Here is a 20,993-nt window from a genome sequence, read left to right as displayed (position 1 = left end):
GGCCCTGTTTGAGCATGGGGGATGGACCAGGTGGCCTCCAGAGGTCCCTTCCTACCCGAACTGTTCTCTGAAATGCATGAAAATGAGAATGAGGACAACCTGAAAATGAACTAAGGAAAGAGGGAGGAGAAGCTACCTGTTCGGACAGGTAGCTGCTAACAAACTGCTTCAGGTACATGATCAAGGAAGATGAAGATCAGTGGTGTTCGGAACAAACTCAGGCTGTGGGTGTTTGAGAAGCTGATGTCCTTGTCTGATTTAAATTTAACCAAATGAGGCTCTAGGAAACACTGCTACCCAATAAACTGAGTAGATTTACATTGTACCAGACTGCTGGCTAGCTTCCCTGTTTGTAGATGCAATTTAAGATCCCAGTGCTAACTCTTGTGATTGTTATGATCATGGTCTTTACTCTTATGATCAGGTTTTCAGTGTAGTGTTGTAACATTCAGCTTGAGGTGTTCAAATGTTATAATGCACCACCTCCCCTCTGCCCCAAGTATACTGTGTGGTATGGAGAGCTACAGAGGAGCTTACCAATACTTTTGTACCCAAAGTATTACCAAAATGGTATTTTTATTTTTTTTTCTGTAAGTGTTGATATATTTAGAAGAACAAATAAAAAACAAAGATATAAAAATGACCCCATTTTATGCTAAGGAGGACATGAGGAATCTGTATAACATTATATACCTACATTTTTTTTTCCTTACCTACTCCATCTGGAGATATGTAAAAGCCTGCCTTGCATACCTTCTGATTTATTCAGTATCATAGTGCTTAAACATTCCTTCCCTTCTTTTTAAGCCCACCTGGCAATAATTCGGTATATAAGTAGTACATTTGGTAAGCAAGTAGAAGAACTGAATCTAATAAAATTAGTGCTGTATATCACTTCAGACATCCAACAGCCTAGAAAGAAAGGTCAGTGTCTTTCAGCTGCCTCATGTATTTCAAATAAATCCACTTAGTTTGTGTTTAGAATAAAGAAAAATTATTTTGCTTTCTGGTATCTACAGTAAGCCTGTGAGTTATCTGAGATTTTGGCGGGTCTGGCAAGACGACAGAAGATAAATTTAGAGCACTGAATGTTGCTGTACCTGAATGTAGATGTGAACTCTTAAGGGGTATTGGAAAGCAGTTTTGTTGATGTTGCCAACAAAGCAAAATAAACCTGCATACTCCTAATAATTCATGCTTTGCATACATTAAAATACTATATGGTTTCATTAGTGATGGAATTTGGGTAAAGCTCTGTATCTGCAGTTTAATCACAATGCTTTGACTCACAAGTGGTGAGAATGGCAATTAAAGTGGAGCTCTGTCTTCATGTGTGTCCACAGGACACCCGTCTACAACCGGTAGTATGCTGGACTTAGTGGCACAACGTACAAGCCTGTGTCCTCTTGCGGGTGTATTTTCATCAGCAGAAGTCATTACAACTTATTGCTGCTTGTCCCTCCTCACTGGTCAAAATTTTGCCTGTAAAAAGGGGTTTATGAGTGTTACCTGAAGTATTTTCAACTCAGAGCTCTTCTGTAAAAATCTTGCCTAAATTAAAAGGTTGTGTGAATTCCCTACACAGTTCATCACCGCCCATTGGGTTGGTGGGGAACACCTTTAACACAATGACATCTCTTGGTGATTTTTTTTTTTTTTTTTTTGCAAGGCTGAGCATGTGTATAACCTGTTAGTAGTCAATAGGTGAACTCTTAAGTGTTTTCTTCACAAACAATTGCTGCTCTGTGTGTTATAGCCTTTATCCAAAGTCATTCTTTCTTTAGTTTAACATTGGAAGCCTGCTGTTTTGTCTGAAAAACGTCTCAAATGGTACTGTTTTTTCTTTTTTTTTTTAAAAAAAAACAAAAAAACAAAAAACAAAACAAAAAAAAAAACAACCACTGAAATGCCAGGTTTGAATAGCATACAAGTTAATGATCAAAACCAGCTTTGTGCATCCCCTTCCCTCCGTGCACGTAACATTCTTTCAAACAAATTAGCAGCTGTTTGGGGGAAGTTTGAATGTGTAGGTTGTTTCTAAGGAGTCCAAATGTGTGGGTATGTTTTCACCTGTTCAGGATATCAGGGAGGGAGAGGAGGAACATATTTGTTCATTTTGAACAAGGTGTACTTCTGATGCAATGATAAGGTCTGAGACGTGTGTTGAGTGATATTTTAACAAGCAGTAAACACCCCACCTTTTTATTTTGTAGGCATGTGCCAGAAGGTTCCCTGAACGGAGAAAAAAGTCATATATAGCAATGTACACAAGACAAGCTACAGTAGTGTCCTAGTCCTGAAACCATTTACATTTTTAATTAATATTTGTCATTATAAACACCTATAATGTGTGTGCTGCCATACGAGCATTTTAAAGAACATTCACATTAACCCGCATAAACAACTAAACTGCAATCAATTAACTTTAGGTAAAACAGCAATGCAGAGAAACCACAGAGGAAATAAGGTGCAGTTAGTGCTTCAGTCTCTCTGCGATGTGAGTAGATAAAATGACAGACAGGTTTTGCTATAATTGTGCCATGTCTTTGTTCTGTTTCCAGTTACATCATTGTTCTCCCTCAGGAATCCCTCAGACATGTTTTCTTTTTCCTTTTTAAAAATTTTAAACTGCATTGGAACAGTGAGAGTAATTTAAAATTCTTCTGTGTCTCTGCACTTGTCTGAGTCAGCAGAATACATCTAGGTCATATGTTCCCAAACAGCTCTGGTGCAGAATATCTTCTTTCCTTCCATGGGGACTGGGTAGATTCATTAAGATACAGTCATCTTGTCTTTCTCTCTTCGTCTTTACAAGGCCTGAGTGAGAAATGTCTGCAAGTTACCACTATTGTTTTTATTAAACCTCCTCTGAGCTGGCATCTTCTTCTGAATAATCAACTGACAAATAAAAGGAATGTCTTGTCTCTTGGCTGCAACAAATCATGGAAGAATGAATGATTTTCTATTATATGAAATTATGAATTGGGCAAATGCTAATTTTTACTTCTCCTTTCCTTTTTTTTAGGATGGCTGCAGCTCCTCCAAGTTACTGTTTTGTCGCCTTTCCCCCGTGTTCTAAAGACGGGCTGGTGGTGTTTGGGAAGAACTCTGCACGGCCTAGGGATGAAGTACAGGAGGTGGTCTACTTTGCTGCTGCAACTCATGATCCAGGAAGTAAAGTTGAGGTAAGGGTGAACATTCACACGGTGTGAAATGACTGTTACCAGAAGAAATGACTGCTGCTTTTTTTCCTTGCCAGTTTGTTCAATCCTTTTTCCCTTCGTTAAGTAGGGAGGAGACAAGATTTTTGAAAGTCTTGGAAGTGAAACTTGGAATGTAACTTTTTAGTTTAATTGAGGAAAAATACACAACCTGTACTTTCTGCAGCAGACAGGCGGAACTGATCCCAGAGAGCTGCACTGTGTAGCCTACATGACAGGAGAATTGTAAGGATAAGCAGATTTGGAAGGGTAAAGAAAGAGGACAAATCAAACAAGACGGGAAGAGGGTTAAGTGTTTGGTGCAGGTGCAATGAAGAGACTGAGGCAGCAGAAGGAAAGAGAAGGATTGGAGGGGGTAGCTGCTTGAGCATAGGATCTGCATTCAACCTCTTCCCATCCCTGTGGCTGTGCAGAAGGCTGAGGACGCTAGGCAGTCTGTGCCAGGCTGGCGTCTCCCCTCCTTGCCAGTCATTTATGGATATCAGAGTCGTAAATTCCCTGAAAGAGATCCCAAGGCTAGTGCCATTTTCATCCTGTCTTTGAAGTGGGGCCAATTCCAGATTTCAGAGGACCTGGTGCTGTTCTGTTCGTTTTTGTAACAGCTAATGTTCCCCTGATTTGTTCTGCTACTAACATGTACTGCAACTTGTGCATTATTAAATGGTTTAATTTCAGATACAAAGAAAACCACCCCCCTCTACAAAAGCACCAACTGCTGTGCCGTAGAGAGGTAGCACTGCAGTAGACCTGTGCTAGCATACAGAACACAAGCATGACGATAAGACAAGAAAACTTTAAGAGTAGATTTTTGAAGTTTCTCTTCAGAGAACTGGAAATAGATTAAAAAAAAAATGTTAATGTGGATAAAGAACTTCTAAAAGCAGCTCCGGAGCCTTTGTCACCTCAAAGGAGAATAATTTTTAAGAGCTTAATGTTAGAGTAGTGGATTATTTTGGACTCTGCCCTGTATCTCATTCTTTGATGAGATCGTCATAATTTCATGTAGGATGTAATTGAGCCATATACAATGTATTGTGATTCCCATTAGCATCCCATGATTAACCAGTTTAATTCCTTTTGTAGTTGCCTTTTGGAAACAGGGAATACAAACGCTTTGCCTAGCACACCACATATTATAGTTATTCTGCTAAGCAGTGTCTGCAAGCCTCCTTAAATTACACAATCTTTATTTATAATGGAGTTAAAGTTTGTTGTGGAGTTAAAATGGAGTTATAATGGAGTTAAAGTTTGTTTGTTGAAGATACGATGTTAGACAGGGGACTGGAGTGGGCTAATGCCTTTTTTTTTTTTTTGTAAAAAAGTAGAGGCTTAAGTCCTAAATAGATGATTACTTTGGCCTCTGTTAAATAAGTCTAGCAACTATCAATATTGGTGAGTAATTATCTTTAGAAATTGCTCTTTGTATTTTTCTGTTTTCTTTTGAGCTAGTCACTTAAGGACTTTCAAAAAGTACAATAATCCTTTTTGTAGAAATTCTGAATGATCAAGTTCATCATTAAAAGTTCTACAGTCTACATTTTGGGCTGCCAGATTTGATTCTAGGTTTTGCAGCTGTTTAAACTTACAGATGCTGATTAAGGAGAAGATTGCAACTTCTAGTGTGGTAACTCTTCATGACAGCAGAACTGAAATAAGATCTTCAGTTTTTGCTAATTATCCAAAACACGTGTATTTCTCCTGTTATGGGAACATGTCTAACACACTGCTCTTGTCTCATGATAAATGCGTGCTTGACTGTATGCAGAGCTTGGGCAAAAGCTGTTAATTTCCTGTGTGCTGTTACCTGTGCCCCTAAAAGTTGAGAAGAGCTTCACAGGACTTCATCTGCTTCACATTTTTTAAGTAGCAGCCATGGATAGAGTCTATCCACCTCTCCAGCAAACTTACTGAGCTGTCAGACATAATTAGCTAATACAGAAGGTGAAGAGGAATATCAAAGCTTCTAGATGTAGCCTCTGACATGTGCAGAATTATTATTTTTTTCTTCAAAACCTTTGAAAACTGTGAACGATTCATCTACTGGTGTTTTGGTGGTGGTGGTGATTTTTTTTTTTTTTTGCTACAGCTTTTCTTCTTTTATAAATTAACTAGACAGGTTGAGGAAATTAAAGGTATGATATTTTACAAATAGAAAAATGTGATTGATTACTGCATGCTACTTTTTTTTTTTTTTTTTGACCAATAATCCTTTATGGTTCTGAATAAACTTTCCTTTTCCTCTATATTTTTTTTTTTTTTTACCTCCAAGTGAACAGATTTCTTTCCAGTTCATACTGTACTTCTTGTAGTGTTGTGCTGACTTCTTATGCTAGATACATGTTCTTTAACTTCACTTGGCGATGATGGCCAACTTGCTTTATGTTATATTCTGTTCTTTGCAGGTAATGTCTATCCCTCTTTCAGTACTCTTCCACGACTGTCATGATAATGAGCTTCTTTAAAGAGCTGGTTTTGAACACACGTAGACCATCAGTAGTTTGTAAGGCTCTCTCAGGAAGTCTGCATCCCATTTGTCCCGTGCTGCTCATGTTTGCAGCCGTGTTAATGCACAGTGTAACCACACATGGCACAGTACTTCAGCTAGATTGTTGCTGTAAGGGAATGTAGCAGTCTCTGCTCTGTAGCTCTCACCCAGTGTGTGGCAGCACCCTAAACAAGGAAAGATCAGTATTCAGTTAATACTGGGAGTTGTTTGAAATTTGGTCTTTGTGGCACAATCTACCAGACAGTAACCCGGCAGCTAACTCATCAGCATAATTCCTTTCCTGCGTGTCAGCAGGTTCCCAAGGCCCTGTACAATAGGGCTTTTCACTAAGGTCTGTTCTGTGTGTGTGTGTGTGTGACAACTTTCTCAAAACTTTGCTCTTGTTTTGTATTGTTACTTTGCAGTTGCAAATGCTGATCATCACTCTTGCTTGTTGTAGTGGTCAGTCTAGGAAATATGTGTGTGCAGGTGAAATGTTGCTCCCTTACACGTAAATAGGGACCTTTTTGGAATCTCTCTACTAAAAGTAAGTATTTTTTTTCTCCAGGTGTGGATTTTCTCGTGTATTGGTAGAATTTGTGTTGTGTCAGTGTTAAGATACAGAGCCCTCTGTCTTATTTTTAAGGTAGATTTTTCCTGACTAGATTTCTCTCATTCTCTGATAATCTGTTACTTGCTATGGTTTTCTTTCTCCTGAAGAATTTTTGGGCTTTTGGGGGAGCTTTTTTTCCTTTTAGATCAACCATCCTTCATTTTAACCTGGCCCTTTATCCACGATTTGGAAATTGTCATGGTTGCTTGCTAGAGCATAGAGCTGTAAAAACTTTTCTACCTTGATAGCGTGCAGCTTTTTATGGAGGAATGGAATGGGGAAAGGGAAAAGAATGGTCTACAACCAAGTCTATCGCATTGTGGAAAATGCAGAGTTTTCTAATGGTATTGAGTATTGGTATTGAGCACTCTTCTGGGCTTAAAGCCAGCACTCTGTGGGGTAGGAGGAATTCTGTGTTCTCTAAAACTTCATGGCACAGTTATGCCTTACAGGATATTTTTTGTTTTATTTTCTCTTTTTAGTAGTTTTTATTATTATTTTTAAGGGTACAGTCCTTGTTCCCCTTGCTCTGAATTTTCAGAGGAGCAGTATGTTTTTGCTGTGCATTACACTGAGTACTGCAGACATAAAAATTCACCTGAAGTTAACTGAGAGGTCTCTGTTTGACGTTGCAAGATAGATACAAAACTTGGAAAGTAGATGCTAGCTGCATTAAAGTTGGCTTCGCATTACCTGGATGTATTTTACTCTGCTATTTGTGACATAATCACCAGGCATCATGCCAGTGCTGCAGTTTAGTTCTGCTATACTTTGATTCCCTCTTACGCTAGCTGTTTGGTTTATCTGCATTATACCTGGGAGTAAGGTGTTCAGAATCTGGTAATAGAAGCCAAGCAGCGGCTGAATCTGCTGCGAACTTGCTCTTTGGGAAGCCTCCAAACCAGAATGACAGTGCAGCACTTAAGAGTCATGTCACTGCAGCTGGGAACTTGAACCTGGGCATCCTGGCGTCACACCTCCATGGGTAAGTGCTGGCCAGCTGGAAACCTTAAACAAACATAACATTGTTTGTGATAAATGATAAAACTTTTCATTTACTCTATGTAGATGCAAAAAGTTGTAGTCTAAAGGCTGACAGTTCGGAGATGGTTCAGGAAGCTGCTTTTTCTTGTTTCTCAGCTGAGCCCCAGTGTCTGTCTGTGTAAGCAGCCCATCATGACAGGCAGACAGCTTAGCTCAGCCCACCTTGTTTAAGCTAACCTTTCCAGAGGGGAGGCACTGTGCAGGCAGACATCAACTAATAAAAGACAAAGTGGTTGCTGCCTTCTGCAGGGTCTGTTGCTTGGCTAATGTGAGCTTTTTCTCTGTTCTGCTTCATTGCATGCCACTGGCCTTTAAACTAATGTGCTTGACTTTGCTTTGTAGCACAACGCACAAGCCGGCAGCAGTTCAGAGGTAGAAGCCATAATCTCTTGGATGCTTCTGCCTTCTCAAAGCCTCTTTTTTTTTTTTTTTTTTTACTGTAGGAGTGCTGTTGCTTTTCTCCCTCTTGCTACCAAAGCAAAACTGGTTAGCTTGAGCTATGCTTTTTTTTTTTTTTTTTTTTTTTTAAATAACTGGAACAGAGAGGAAGAGAGGGTAGAGTGCTGGAACCATGTTTGAGAGGCAGTAAAAACCATCTGTCCTGTCTTGACTCGAAGTGTTTACAGGTGGCAAAAAAAGTATGAGTTTCAAAGTGGTCAGCCAAAGGAATCAATAGTAGGATATCAGAGAATTCCAAGGATATCTCTGTGATGGGCTTTTTGTGGCTTCATTAAAATCTGTTTCTTACCAGTTTTAAAAAATAAAATTAATAAGCTTTGTCCTGATTTCAGTTTTATTTTTACTCAGAACCCAGGAGACTGCTGGATTTGTAACTTACAAAAACAAGAGATGAATTCTTGATTGCCAAATAAGCTCTGACAGCTGATGTCTCCAGAGTGCTCCGAGCCTTGGGTGCCTTGCTGCACTCAGTGGTATTTTGTGTGTTTAACAACTTTTATATTTCTTTTTGTTGTGCTCATTTCCATAGCGTGGCTCGATGCCTGAGGCTCCTTGATGGGCTCTGCAGAGTAGGTCAGAGTGTGCGTACTTCTACTCTTTGGAAGGAGAACAGTTCAACTTGTTCTAGCTTCCCTAATTCTTTTCTAGGATAAAATCTCTCATCCATAGTCTTCAAGTTTTAGTGTTTTTTTTTTTTTTTTTTTTTTTAAGACACTGCTAGAGGTGAGAGGCATGCAGATGATGCAACTTTTACAGTTATTGGTTGTAATGAATAGAAAAAGCAAGGAACAGTATGCAAATACTGAGGTCTATGTCGAGCGTACTAGTATCTTAAGAACAGTTTTTCCCTTTTATTAGTGGGAGGTAAGAGGTACTCTTCTGTGGCAGAAACTTTTGTTCTGTATGTGTACACCTAGCAAATGCTGCTGCTTTTTTTTTTTTTTTTTTTTTTTTTTTTTTTTTACCTGGCTACAACACGAGGTTGCAACTACTAGCAGAGAGTGTGTTTTTGAGGATGGATAGCTGAGGATTCATCATGCCACCTGAGAGACTTATGGTCACAGTTCTGTTCTGACTGTGCAGCTGCTAGAGCTGACTACTTCAGTTGTGCCCACGCTAGATTTATCCCAGTGTACACTGTCCCCTCCTCTCTGTGTGGGTGGGAAGGGACAGAGAATGGCAGCAAACTATGGGGGTGTCTAAGGGGTGGTGTAAAGTTCTCCATGTGTCTTCCCTTATATGCTTACGGTGCTGCTCAGTGTGTAAGTGCAGGTGGTGGTAACAGTGTCAGCTAGCCACATTTTTTGTCTTTTGTGCTATTCCTTGCATACTTCTCTTTTCAGAGGGTTGTTATTGCCACCCCTTTAGCTCTATTGAGTTCGTTCTTGTAAATAAGCAGCAAAAGAATTACCTGTAAAACACACTGCCAGGTACATCCACAGGAGCTGCTCTGAGGGGCTTTCTTGACCAACCATGTTCTAGCTTTCCAGTCCTCCACTTTTGCTGTTTTTGCTATCCCCCTCTAGGAGAGGTTGAAAAGCAGGCGAGATGTAACTGCAACTTCTCTAGTTTCTGCAACAGCACAGAGATCGTGCTTCTCTTCAAATATGTGCAATGGTACAGCAGTGCTTGAAGCAGTTAAGCAAAGAGTTAACTCCAAGTTAGAGCCTGGATCTGATGCGGGGGTGGTGTGGGGGAGCCTTTCTGTAATTCTTAACCTAGAATCTTAGGGCCTTTCTTCAAAGATCAATCTTCTAAAGCGTTCACTCACTATTGCCTTTGTTACCCAGGGCTGATTTCCCTGATGCTTTGTAATGACCTGGCTGACAGGGCTAGGAATCAGGCTCCTGCAGCCCGAGCGCAGTAAAAGCTGCACAATAGTTTCTTTTCATTAATGAAAGGAGAAATCTCTTGTGCCTACGACTGTCATGTTTGTGTTTGGAATACCTCCAACATCTCTGGATGCCCTAGCTAGGGTGGGAGGCACATTTGTGCCTTGTGCTATGTTTAGAACTGCCTTGATATGATTCTTCTCCTGATACTGTGAAATAAAGGAAATGTCATTAGTATCCAGCCTGCTCAGCTCTCCTTAAAGGCGTTGGCTGCATCTCTTGCACATGAAGCCTGTTCCTTACTTCCTTATTTCCCAGTGGGAATCTCCTGTCACAGAGCACAATGGCAGTTGTGCTGCTTTCAGGGCTGGAGCTCGAGCAGGTCAGTGGAGCCTGACACCACTCACCAGCAGCCGTGGCCACCAAAAATAGCAGTGGTACTCCCCCAATTTTTAGCATGCTCTAAGAAAATTGTTAGCATTAGGAAATCCTGAGGTTGGTTGCTTTGGGAATTTTAAAGACCGGATTGGCAGCAGGCAGAATCACAGCAGTGCCTTATGTCTGTTTGATTTGTCATTGCCTAGTTTGGCACAGCTCGTGTTTTAACAGGCTGCTACACCACTGTGCGGAGAGATGTGCCAGATCGGTGGGGTGTAGGAGAGAGGCTAGGGAGGCTGTGGTTTGGGCTTGTTTTTTGAAATCTGTTCACCTAAGCTCCCAGTTCTGAAGATTTAGTGGCCACTGTTTTTTTTTTGTTGTTGTTTTTTTTTTTTTTTTTTTTGTGAATAATGTTCTTTTCCCCGCTATTTTTTTAACATGTCTGAGCTGTTAAAAGCAAACACTCTGATTTCTGTGAAACAGAATGGTTGTCGCACTGCAAATCAGCAACCGGTTTCAGCTGACCTACCTTTGTGATTGATGTGTCTCGGATCCAGGTGGATAGCCTGGCTCCTCTGTTTCCTGCACCTTATTTCTAGCGTGAAGGTATTCCTTCATCCAGAAAATAGTTTTCTGATATTACTTTAGGAGGGAAATGGAGTTATGATGGGTGAGTTTTTAAGTGTAAAATAAACAATCTATTGTCATATATGGACCCTATATATTTTTAAAAAATCCATAAAATTCATACTGGTATTAACAAATATGAACCAAGCTCCTGCATTTATACATCTGTCCTATTGACTGCCTACTTCTCTGCTTACTGGAATAAATAATTCTAAATGGAAGGTAAAATATCATGAGGGACATTTCATTCCTGTCCATAGCTATGGCAAAGGACAGTTGAACACGTGTCACATGAATGTTAGTTTTACAAGGCTGTGTCATCTGCTGTCAGATTGGCATAGCTCTATGACTTTTAGGTTTTCTAAGACAATTTATATAAGGCGTAAACATTTGTACATGTGTTGTTGTACAGAAGCTGAAAATAACATGGCCTGTGTTTGCTGGCTGTGGGGCGGGGGATGTGAAGAGTCAATATAGGAGGTGACAGCAGCATCCTGTTGGTTTGCTGTTGCATTCGCACTCAGCTGCACTCAGCCAGTTGCCTTCATTACAGACTGAGATGTTCCTAAATGAAAGAGGCGCCTGGAGAGGCCTCTGGATATTTTCTGTCCTGATTACATAGTTGCAAAGCAAAAGCACTTTTTTCTTCTTTCTTCCAGCAGGAGCAAACAACTTCCTCTTTCCTGTTCATTGACCGCTGCTGTTGATAATAAAATCTTTATGGCAAATAGTTTCTTTGGAAATGCTTGGCTTCGGGATGAAGCCCCAAGTAATAAGCGTTTGATGAGCAGGTATAGCTGGAATAGGATGATTTGCAAAGAAAATCTTTTATTTGTTTTCATCATTTTTCCTTCTAGAAAAATCAGAGCCACAGTATGCAAAGTTGTATAATAGGACTGTTCAGCCAGAGAACGCTACGCAAGGGTGGTTTGTGGAGTATTGAAGTCTCCTTCACATCGCCTCCAGGTTTTTTCTTTCTTCTCTAGAGCTAAGGTTCATGTCCTGTATGGCTCTGCAGGATGGCTCCAACGTGCTGCCCACATATGAGATGCAGGAATCCAGAACTTGACCTGTGTGGGGGTGGAGGTCTCCCTGCCTGCAGACCTGTCTCCTGATATCTGGTCCTGTCATGTCTTCGTGTGTAATCTGGAAAGGTGTTTGGCTCAGCCCTTTTCCTGCTGCTGCAGCTCTGTGTCTTCCTTTGCACATCCGAAAAATGCTGTTGTTCTCTGCCCACTTCTGCGTGCGTGAAGTGCATTTCCAAACAGCCGTGACTTTTTGGAAAAAAAATGCAGAGAATGTCAAAAATGAGATTTACTTCCTGACAGCTCAAATGGAGAAGGGGGAGTTTTGATTAGAAATGACTGCTCTCTGACACAGCTTGGCTGGAAAACAAACAAAGGGTGAACTGACCACAATGTTTTTATTACATGGATCTTAGTACCTGGCCAGTGCCAGATGTTGTTACACCTATAGATTATGATTCTGCATCTACAAAAACATAATGCGTTACTATATAAACAATTTGCATCCTAGCTTGATCAAACATAGGGGATTTTCTCCAAAAATACAGAAGATAAGTCCCTGTCAGGGTCTTATTGCCTGAGCCAAAAATAAAAATTAAGCATATGGGAAAAAGGGAGCGTGTCCCTAATCTATTTTTAATTCTTAAGAATGGAAAAGTTTCCCTTTCTTTTAAGATATATATCCTTCATAAGAAATCATCCTATTATTTCACCTATAATTTTCCCGGTTTTGGGGAATGCCAGCAGTTTGATTTGTTAGCACCCAATTCCTAATGAAGGCAGCAAGCTGATTGCTGGTGTCCTTGCATGGTCATAGAGTAAAGGACTGTAAAAAATATCGTCTTTGATCAAAAATGGTCTGTTACACATTTTAGTTGCGTGCTAGACTGCTGCTATTCAAGTCATTGTTCAAGATGGGAGGCTGGAGATGATTGTGCTGCGTAATCCTTAGAGGGGAAAGCCAGGTTAGAGAAAAATAGCTTCTCACTGTTAGAAATTTTGGGCAGATTCCTTTGACTTTAGGTTTTGATGTAGACACAGTATGTATTTTCATGGCAAGCAACTTCCAGTTCACAAGTTCATTTTGCTCATCCTTCTCACTTTGCTAAGTCTGGTCAAATATTCCTGCAAAATGGTACAAATTACTTCCTGCGAGGATGATGTTACGCCAGGAATGCTAGACACTAGGAGCTGTCTCATAAATATGACATATGGCTTCAGTTTCCTCAAATGAAAAATCTGTGGTCCTTGAAGAACTTGGTGTGACCTCAGGAGTAAAAATGTAAAGCCCATTTCTTTGGCTTGATCTAATGATGGATCAAGCTCTCTTCCATGCTGCCTGGCAAAACAGTGCTTGTTTTTATGTCCTAGAGCAAGAGAAAAGTTGTTATATGTGAAAGATAATGAATGATTTCTTTCTTCCTTGCAGTTCCAATGACTTCTGTGCAGCCTTCCTCTGTATCTTTGACTTGTCAGAATATATCCATAGACGTCTGATTACAGTAGACCATTTAAAATAGCAGAGACATCAGTTTTAAGCAAAAACAATGCCTGTGTTTTTCTTCCTGTGACTGTTTATCCACTGAACACTTTCAAGGCTTGATCTTTTTCTACCAGCACTCTTAGACCAGAGCAGCTGCAGGGAAAGCAGCAAGGGAGAGGGGGAAGCCTTCTAGTGTACTTTGTCCAGTTGCTGTCATTATACCATATACCTAATAAACTACAGGAGATTGTATTTAGGTGAGATGATGGTTTGATGTTGTTGTGCACAAAACATGGTCTGCTTCTCTATGGTAACAGCACAGTCCATCTAGTGCAGCTTTCCACAGATTCTAGGACTTGGATTCTGCATGACTCTCTGAAACCCGCAGCTAGATATCAAAATAGTATTCTCCCAGTCTTTTGCAGTATCAAGAAGTAAAGGTTCAAACATGACAAATACTGTTTTAAAAAAATCCACCTCTTGAGTATGAGCAGGGGATTCTTTTTAAGGACGTGTATCCTGTCTCTGCATTGAATCTTGTGTTACTTTAGTCATAATATTAAATGAAGTGCTTGCAAATGTTTTGCTTTTTCTCTTCCTACTCTCTTCCCCAATGCAGTGCACGTATATTGAGATTGAGCAGGTGCCGAAGACCCATGCTGTGGTGCTGAGCAGGCCCTCCTGGCTTTGGGGGGCAGAAATGGGAGCGAATGAGCACGGGGTCTGTGTAGCTAATGAAGCTGTTGTGACCAGAGAACCAGCTTCTGAATCGGAAGCCTTGCTCGGAATGGATCTTGTCAGGTGGGTGGCTTGCCGAACTGTGACCGTCATTTGAAGTGCCAGAGGTTTAGGTGATGATGATAACAGGTAATGGCTTTGTGGTGTTGGCATTAGGAGATTTTAAAACAAAAGACATCAGCTGAGTTAACACTTCAAAGCACTTGGGGTCTGAAGTTGGCTACCAAGTATGTGCTACTTCATTCTAATGTGAGTTCACTAAACATACCTCATCTACCTACTCCGCTGCCCAGCAGTGGCTATTTTGACAGGATAAGGGAAACAATTACAATGTTAGTTAGAAACTGCTAACTGATTTGTAGCATCAGACTGCTGATGCACCCTTCATTCTCCCTCACTTTAAAACAGCCTACTCTGACCTAAAAAGCTTATCCTGGGCTTGTAGCCAACTGTAGTCATAAACAAACTACTATGCGTTGCTTCAGCCCATGCATTCCAATGCAAACCATTGCCCTTATTTAAATGCTGGCAAACAAAGCTCCATGGAAGTCTGTGCACTGAAGGCTGTCTGCCTGAAACACTTGTGCTGCGTTGTAAGTTTCAGCCTGCATGCTGATGCTGCAGTAAAGAGAATTTAAAGAAGGGTTAGATGGGGGAAGAAAGCTGAAAATGGAAGAACAAGAGAAAATAGCACAAGCTTATCACAAAGGAAGAGGGAAAAAATGTCAGTCAATTTCAGACTCAGTGGTCCTGCTGAAATTTGCCATAGGACATCTAACAAGCAGGCTGAACCACTTTCAAAAGTATTGTCATTTTTCTTGGTTTAGTGAAAGATAGGAAAGGTTCTGAAAACTGGAAAAGATTAATTGTTGTGGCTATACCTAGAAGTGTTGAAAAGAGCTGTGGTTTAGACCAGCTTAACCTCAGTTCCTGAAGGGGAAAAAAGCCACTTAAATATCAAGATGACATATGTCCAATACTGACTGTTAGTCATGAAAAACCCTGTCAAACCTTTCTACTTTACCCCTGTAATGGGGTAACAAATTTTATGGATAAAGGCTAGGAAATAGATAGTTTGACTTTTAAGAGGCCATTAAAACCTCAGAAGGTATTCTCATACGTAAGCTTGGAACCATGACTTAGCTGAAATTGCTGCTAGGTGTATAGCTGCCTGAAACTGTAAATGTAAATGTTCTAACTCTAATGATGTCTCTGCAGAAATACAGTATTGGGTTCCAGCTACCATAAATCAAGAGGAATGTGAGCCAGTCGGAGAGAATGCAATGAAAATGGGAAATATGATCAGAGATCTAGAGAATCTGATCAATAGGAAGATCATGAGGGAACTGGGGTTATGTTTCTCTTTGTTATTTTTTTCTAAATTCTATGTTACTCAAGGAATCTACAGAGAAGCTGTACGTAAGAGGACTAGTGAATTTAATTGCATCAAGGGAGACTGAACAGACTGGGGAGCTTTTTAGGAAAATGTAGGACAAGCTTTTGACAAGAGAAGGGATACGTTAGGTGATTTTCTAAGCTCCACCTTAATTTTTCCTCTCCTTCTACCATTCTTTTGCAATTTTAACAAACCATTGTTTTAGGTGCAGAGTTCTGCTTATTTTGGTTACACTTACTGCAGTCTCAGAATACTGTCTAATGCTAGAGTGTATATGTGATCCAGCAGCTCTGGGTTTACCCACACTAATAAATTAGGATACATTAAAATAAGGAGAAGCAACATAAACAACCAGTGATTCTCACCTGTAGATATTACCCTCCCTCTCTTCCTTCTTATTTGCAGAAGAAATTGTTCATAGCTTAGAAGCAGGGAGTGCTTGAGGCAAGGAGAACTAGAGATGTTGCGGACTACCATCTGTCTCGTGCTGCAGCCAGAATGGTTCTTCCTCTTGCTGCAAAGACTTGGCCAGTGGCATTTAGCTTATTTGTTTTGGATGACCTCATAGAATAAAGAGAGCCATCAAGTACAAAATCAATCATGTAGGCTGCAATGAAGCAGCTGGCACCAGCACTGTCTCTTTTTACCCATCTGCAGAAATGGTGAGCTCTGTCACACAGGATTTATTGGAATGAAAATTAACTGGGGAGTTTTAAGCCTAAGTAAGGAATGCACATTTCTGCTGTCTCAGCTTTTTTCACACCTGTGTACGTGTTGGACTTTGGCATCTACATCAGATCTTAACCGAAGGATGAAGACTAACACAGTGTGTGCATGCATGGCTTTAAATGCTTGCAAAAGAAACTAAGAACTTTACATTTCAAAACGTGTTCTTCATAGCAGGCATAAGAGTTGTCAACCCAGGAATGTCATTCAAGTAGTAGAATCAAATTTTTCTTGAATGCTAAGGCTCCCCTAAGACTTAGCTTCTGCATTCTCTTAAAGCAATTATTCTTTTCTGTAGGGAAGACATCCTTTCTCTTTGAACTTGTATGGAATTGTCACTTTCCAATTAGGATTTAAAATCCATCCAACATTGGCAAAGGCTGAATCCATTCAACAAAGGCAAAGAGTGTTGTGAGAGCACATGAGGTTAAATAGGCCAGAGGCATCTCGTAGTGTGCTCGTATAGTTCTGAAGTATGAATGGTTGTTTAAATTGGAAGTTGAAATTTTATCCTAAAACCTCATAGATGAAGCATTTTTTTTCCAAATGGAAATATGTATTCTACAAAGTTCTTTGCTTGTTTAGTAACTGGCTACTGACTTAATGACTGAAAACAGTGTTACCTAGTATACTGCTGTATGTGAGGATTAAGACAGATCTCTGTGGATCTTTAGCTTGATAGTGTCACAGCACAGCATGTCAGAACATAACGGTGAGTCTGAAGAAATGGATGAAGATTGTGTGAGTGACTTGAGGGGCAGAAGTTGGTCCTACTACACACAAGCTTGTCCCTATCCCAGTTTATCGAAGTGGAAAAGGTAAAGCTAGTCACAACAGATGGAAATATTGAAAGAAAATCGGTTCCCAGTACAAATTCCAAAGAGACACACTGTAAATAGACATGTAAAATTGAAAAGCCTAAGATAATTTTTTGACAGCCTTAAAATATGCTGGGGTAGGTTATTGAAGGCACTGAGACACTAGATTGTACTAAATCACTTACATTTCCTTAATGAATAATTCAAGCTATCCGATCTGGGTGTGAAACATCCTAAAACTTCTTTATGGTGTCTCCTTGAAGGGTTTTAAATTAAATTTGAAAACAAACAAACAAAACAAGCCAATCATGATACTGAGAATAAAGAAACCAGAGTAGAAAATAAAAGCAGCACTGATCTGGTTCTAAAATGAATAACTTAAAGACCTCAGTGTTACATGTCTGTTTGAATCTGTTTTACCCTTTTCATGTAGACTTGGCCTAGAAAGAGGTGCAACTGCTAGAGAAGCATTGGATGTAATAGTTGCTCTGTTGGAAGAGCATGGACAAGGAGGGAATTACTATGAAGATGGGAGTTCATGCCATGCTTTCCAAAGTGCGTTTTTGATTGTGGACAGAAACGAAGCCTGGATACTGGAAACTTCTGGAAAGTACTGGGCAGCAGAAAAAATCACAGGTCAGTTCATCACACACAGCAAGCCTCTTTTATAATTAGTAGCTGTAATTATTAAGAATTTTCTTGGAAAAATCGGTCTCATAGTAATGTCTTCAAGGAACTTATTTATGCAAGTGTTCGATTAAACCATCAGTTTCAATCTTCTTTTATGTTTGTACTACTTCTAGCTTTTAAGTGCTTATTTGCATTGGTTAACGCAGCCAGGTTCTGTGAAGTTGAAGAGTATGTTACCTGTACACAGCATAAGTTACATAACATTATTAATGTTTAAACTTGAATCTTTAGTAAGTGTTATATTTTCCCAGATTAATTTACTGTTTGGAATATGTCAAGAATCTTTTCAGTGGAGTTAATGTATAAATTATTACTTACAAATCTAAAATGCGAAGAGGCTAGGATAAGCACTGATAGCGTTGAGAAAAGGACTTAGATGTAGGTCTTAAATTGAATGGTCTGCTTCCAGTTGCTTCACTGCACTATCCCCTCATATCCACTTTTTTTTAATCTAATACTGCAAAACGATAGTTTTCTGCTCTATATTATGTAGTTTCTTTTTCTGTATGCATAAAGCTAGAGCTCCAAATTTTCCTGGCTTGGTGGCTGGACTTGCTTTAAAACTTTGTGAGAACACATGCTCTGCCTTAATGTACTATGTTTATCTAAGGTGTATATTTATGGTAACATGGGTTGTTGTTTTCAGTTTTGAAGGAATTTTTATTTTCATAAGAGTAGAGCTTAAACCTTGCACACATTTGAATGAATTAAAAGATTCAAATAGTAAGAGGATTTTTACCATCTCTGCTTTGAGATCCATTTAATTCTCTTTTTATTACTCTTTCATTGAAAGTAGGAGGTAACAGATACGGGAGGGAGGGAGGGAGGCTTAACTTTTTGAGTGTACCAAAGCAAAGACGTAACACCGGGCTGTGTCATGTTGTGTGATGGCCTGTTGTCAGTTCGTACCATCAAGTACAAATTGGCTTACCTTTGCAGGGATGACGCTTTGCCAAGCAAAGCTTACATTTTAAGGACATCTATAAAATGGAGAAAGTCTTCTAGCACAAATGCATACCAAACCTAGAGCAGGGGAGATTGATAATGCTGTCCTGATGAAATCCAGATTTTTGAAAACAGTCAGCTCCTGGAGTTTCTAGGGTTATGGGATGGCAGGCTTTCCTCTTCTGTTGACCTACCTGGCTGCTATTTCAAGTGTTTTTTACTTAGCCTTTTTAACTGCATCAGCAATATATAACCTTCATGGGTTTCTTCTCAGCAAATAAACTGTTGACATCATCTGCAGCTTGCAGCTTTTTGAAATGATATTGTAGCTCTGTTCTCATTTCTACCAGCACTTTTCTCTTCTGGAGGCCCCTATAAGCAACAGATTCAACTGACTGATTTCCATCTCCTGCAGCCTGCTGAGGCTGCCAGGAGGAAAGAGGATGGTCCTGTCTGTGTAAGAACTTTGCATTTCATACGTTGTTCAGGAGGTTCTGTTTTTCAACCATAAGCATGCCTTGTAAGCTTTCACACGAATGCATAAAAGTTAAAACAGGGAAACCATGTCATTTCCCAGCAGTGTAAAGGAATTTTTTTTTCCTGATTCTCCTGAGAATTTTTCTTTTCCTAATATTACTGCAGTAGTTCTGTAAAGCTTATAGTGAATGTTTATCAAGCAACTTTTTGACAGTAATTTAAGGATAAACACTTTTAAAATCAGTCCTATCAGGCTGAACAGAGAATAATTTGCATGATAAACTTGTCTTTTTTTCAGGGGGGATCAAAACCATGCAATACTATTTCACACAAGTTATTAAATGTAATAATCAAAGGGCTTTTAATGAGTAGTTTGACTAGCTTGATATGAACACAAGTATTCTTATCTCTCAAGTCAAGAAAATCCTCTGTAAGTTATGCTGTTTGAAAGTGCGCGTCAGAACAAACTGTCAGTGAGCCTGTAATATAAATCAGAACTGAGGGACAGCAATTTTCCTTCAGATGGATGCACAGAACTTCCTACTGTAAGTTCTTCCTTGTTAGTTAAGTTTCAGGCATGGGATGTTAGCAGGGCAAGCTTTCGTGGAAGGCAGTATTAATAATTTTCAGAAATACTTCTTTGGTTTCTGTTTCAGAAAAACCTTGTGCCAAATTCCATAATCTGGTTTTATTTTAATTTACAGATTTCCTTTATCAGCTCTTTCCCTGGCTTTCAATGCATTTACTTTATGCTCTCTGAGGAACAGCTGCAGCAGCCACTGTTTGTTAGTCATGCTGTAGATGTATGGATATAAGCACTGCAGTGTTGTTGAAAAAAGCTAATTATAAAAAAAAAAAAAAAAGCAACAAATGCTTTAATATCCTTTGAAGGTTGCTTGCACTTTCCTTTTACTTCATGCCATTTTAAAAATTAAGATTAAAAATGAACTTCTGTAGCTTAAGCCTATCTTTTGCTGCTTACAATAAAATTGTTTTTCAATTGGGAAGCTTAAAGTAATCAGTAAGCTTTTTAAAACGTTTTCCAAATTAAATTATTGGTTTTGGGGGCAAGGAGGATTCATTAATCTAAATGCAGCCAGGTTGAAATATGTTTTGAAATCAAATTAGACCTCAAATCTTGTTGCGGCAGTGGAATACACCACTGGTGAATATATAAGGCTGGCATCTTCTCAGTGTTTTGTCTGTCTTCTGGAATTGGGAGACCTCTTACTTCAGAATGTGCGAGGTACAGAGGAATTGTGAACCTATAATCTTACTAAATAACACTACTGATCACATAGTAGTGTAACTACCTACATAGGGTACAGAGAACCAAGCTCTGCAACGTGAACGGTGGCTGTGTATGTGTAGTTAGGTGGTTGTGTTAAATGTGTATACTAACTGATGGTTTGATTTGTTTCCTAATTGCAATTACTTTGTCCTTCTAGCTTCTCCCATAAGAACTGTATTAACACTTTCTTCTAATTTGTGGCTCTTCCAATAGAGGGAGTGAAATGCATTTGCAATCAGCTTTCATTAACTACAAAAATTGATGCTGAACATCCTGAACTGAGGAATTATGTGAGAAGTCAAGGCTGGTGGAATGAAGACACAGACTTCAATTTTTCTGAAGTGTTCTCTCTTGCTGATGACCATTTAGCCTGCTGTTCTGGCAGGGAGAGCCTGGAAAAGCAAGGTGGTAAGCGTGAACCATTTTTCTGCATGTGCAGCAGGATTTGTAGTCACTATTACCTCCTTTCCACCATTCTGTCCAGAACTACAAGTGGCTGAGGAGAATACCTACTTCTACTTGTAAACCATGTGGAAAGGAAGGCCAGAACTGAAGACTGTTCCTAAACTTACCACAATTTAGGATGAAACTGTTAATGTCACTCAAAAGTTTGTTTCAAATCATGATGCCAGTTAAAAAATAACTTACTTTGCTGTTATTCTAGCGTGCATGATGTGCCACGATATTTGTTCTTTGGTGCAAATATAATGGCCCTGCCTAATATCATAAATATAGGATTAAAAAA

The 20,993-nt window shown here is 39.6% G+C and overlaps 1 protein-coding gene across 3 annotated transcripts in view; it reads left to right on the top strand.

The window, feature by feature from the left end:
• Window positions 1-20,993, top strand: part of SCRN1 (secernin 1) — a 32,949-nt gene that overhangs the window by 5,809 nt on the left and 6,147 nt on the right. For all 3 annotated transcript variants that reach the window (XM_068674297.1, XM_068674296.1, XM_068674295.1), the window contains exons 2-5: window positions 3,026-3,185; window positions 13,787-13,968; window positions 17,279-17,481; window positions 20,462-20,656. In XM_068674297.1, the coding sequence (XP_068530398.1) occupies window positions 3,027-3,185; window positions 13,787-13,968; window positions 17,279-17,481; window positions 20,462-20,656 (739 nt within the window). In that variant the 5' untranslated portion in view covers window position 3,026. The remainder of the gene's footprint in view (window positions 1-3,025; window positions 3,186-13,786; window positions 13,969-17,278; window positions 17,482-20,461; window positions 20,657-20,993) is intronic.

This window comes from Anas acuta, chromosome 2 (assembly GCF_963932015.1).
Source record: "Anas acuta chromosome 2, bAnaAcu1.1, whole genome shotgun sequence".
Taxonomy (NCBI): Eukaryota; Metazoa; Chordata; class Aves; order Anseriformes; family Anatidae; genus Anas; species Anas acuta.
The sequence above is the reverse complement of the archived record's forward strand: the minus strand, read 5'-3'. Positions and strand labels throughout refer to the sequence as shown.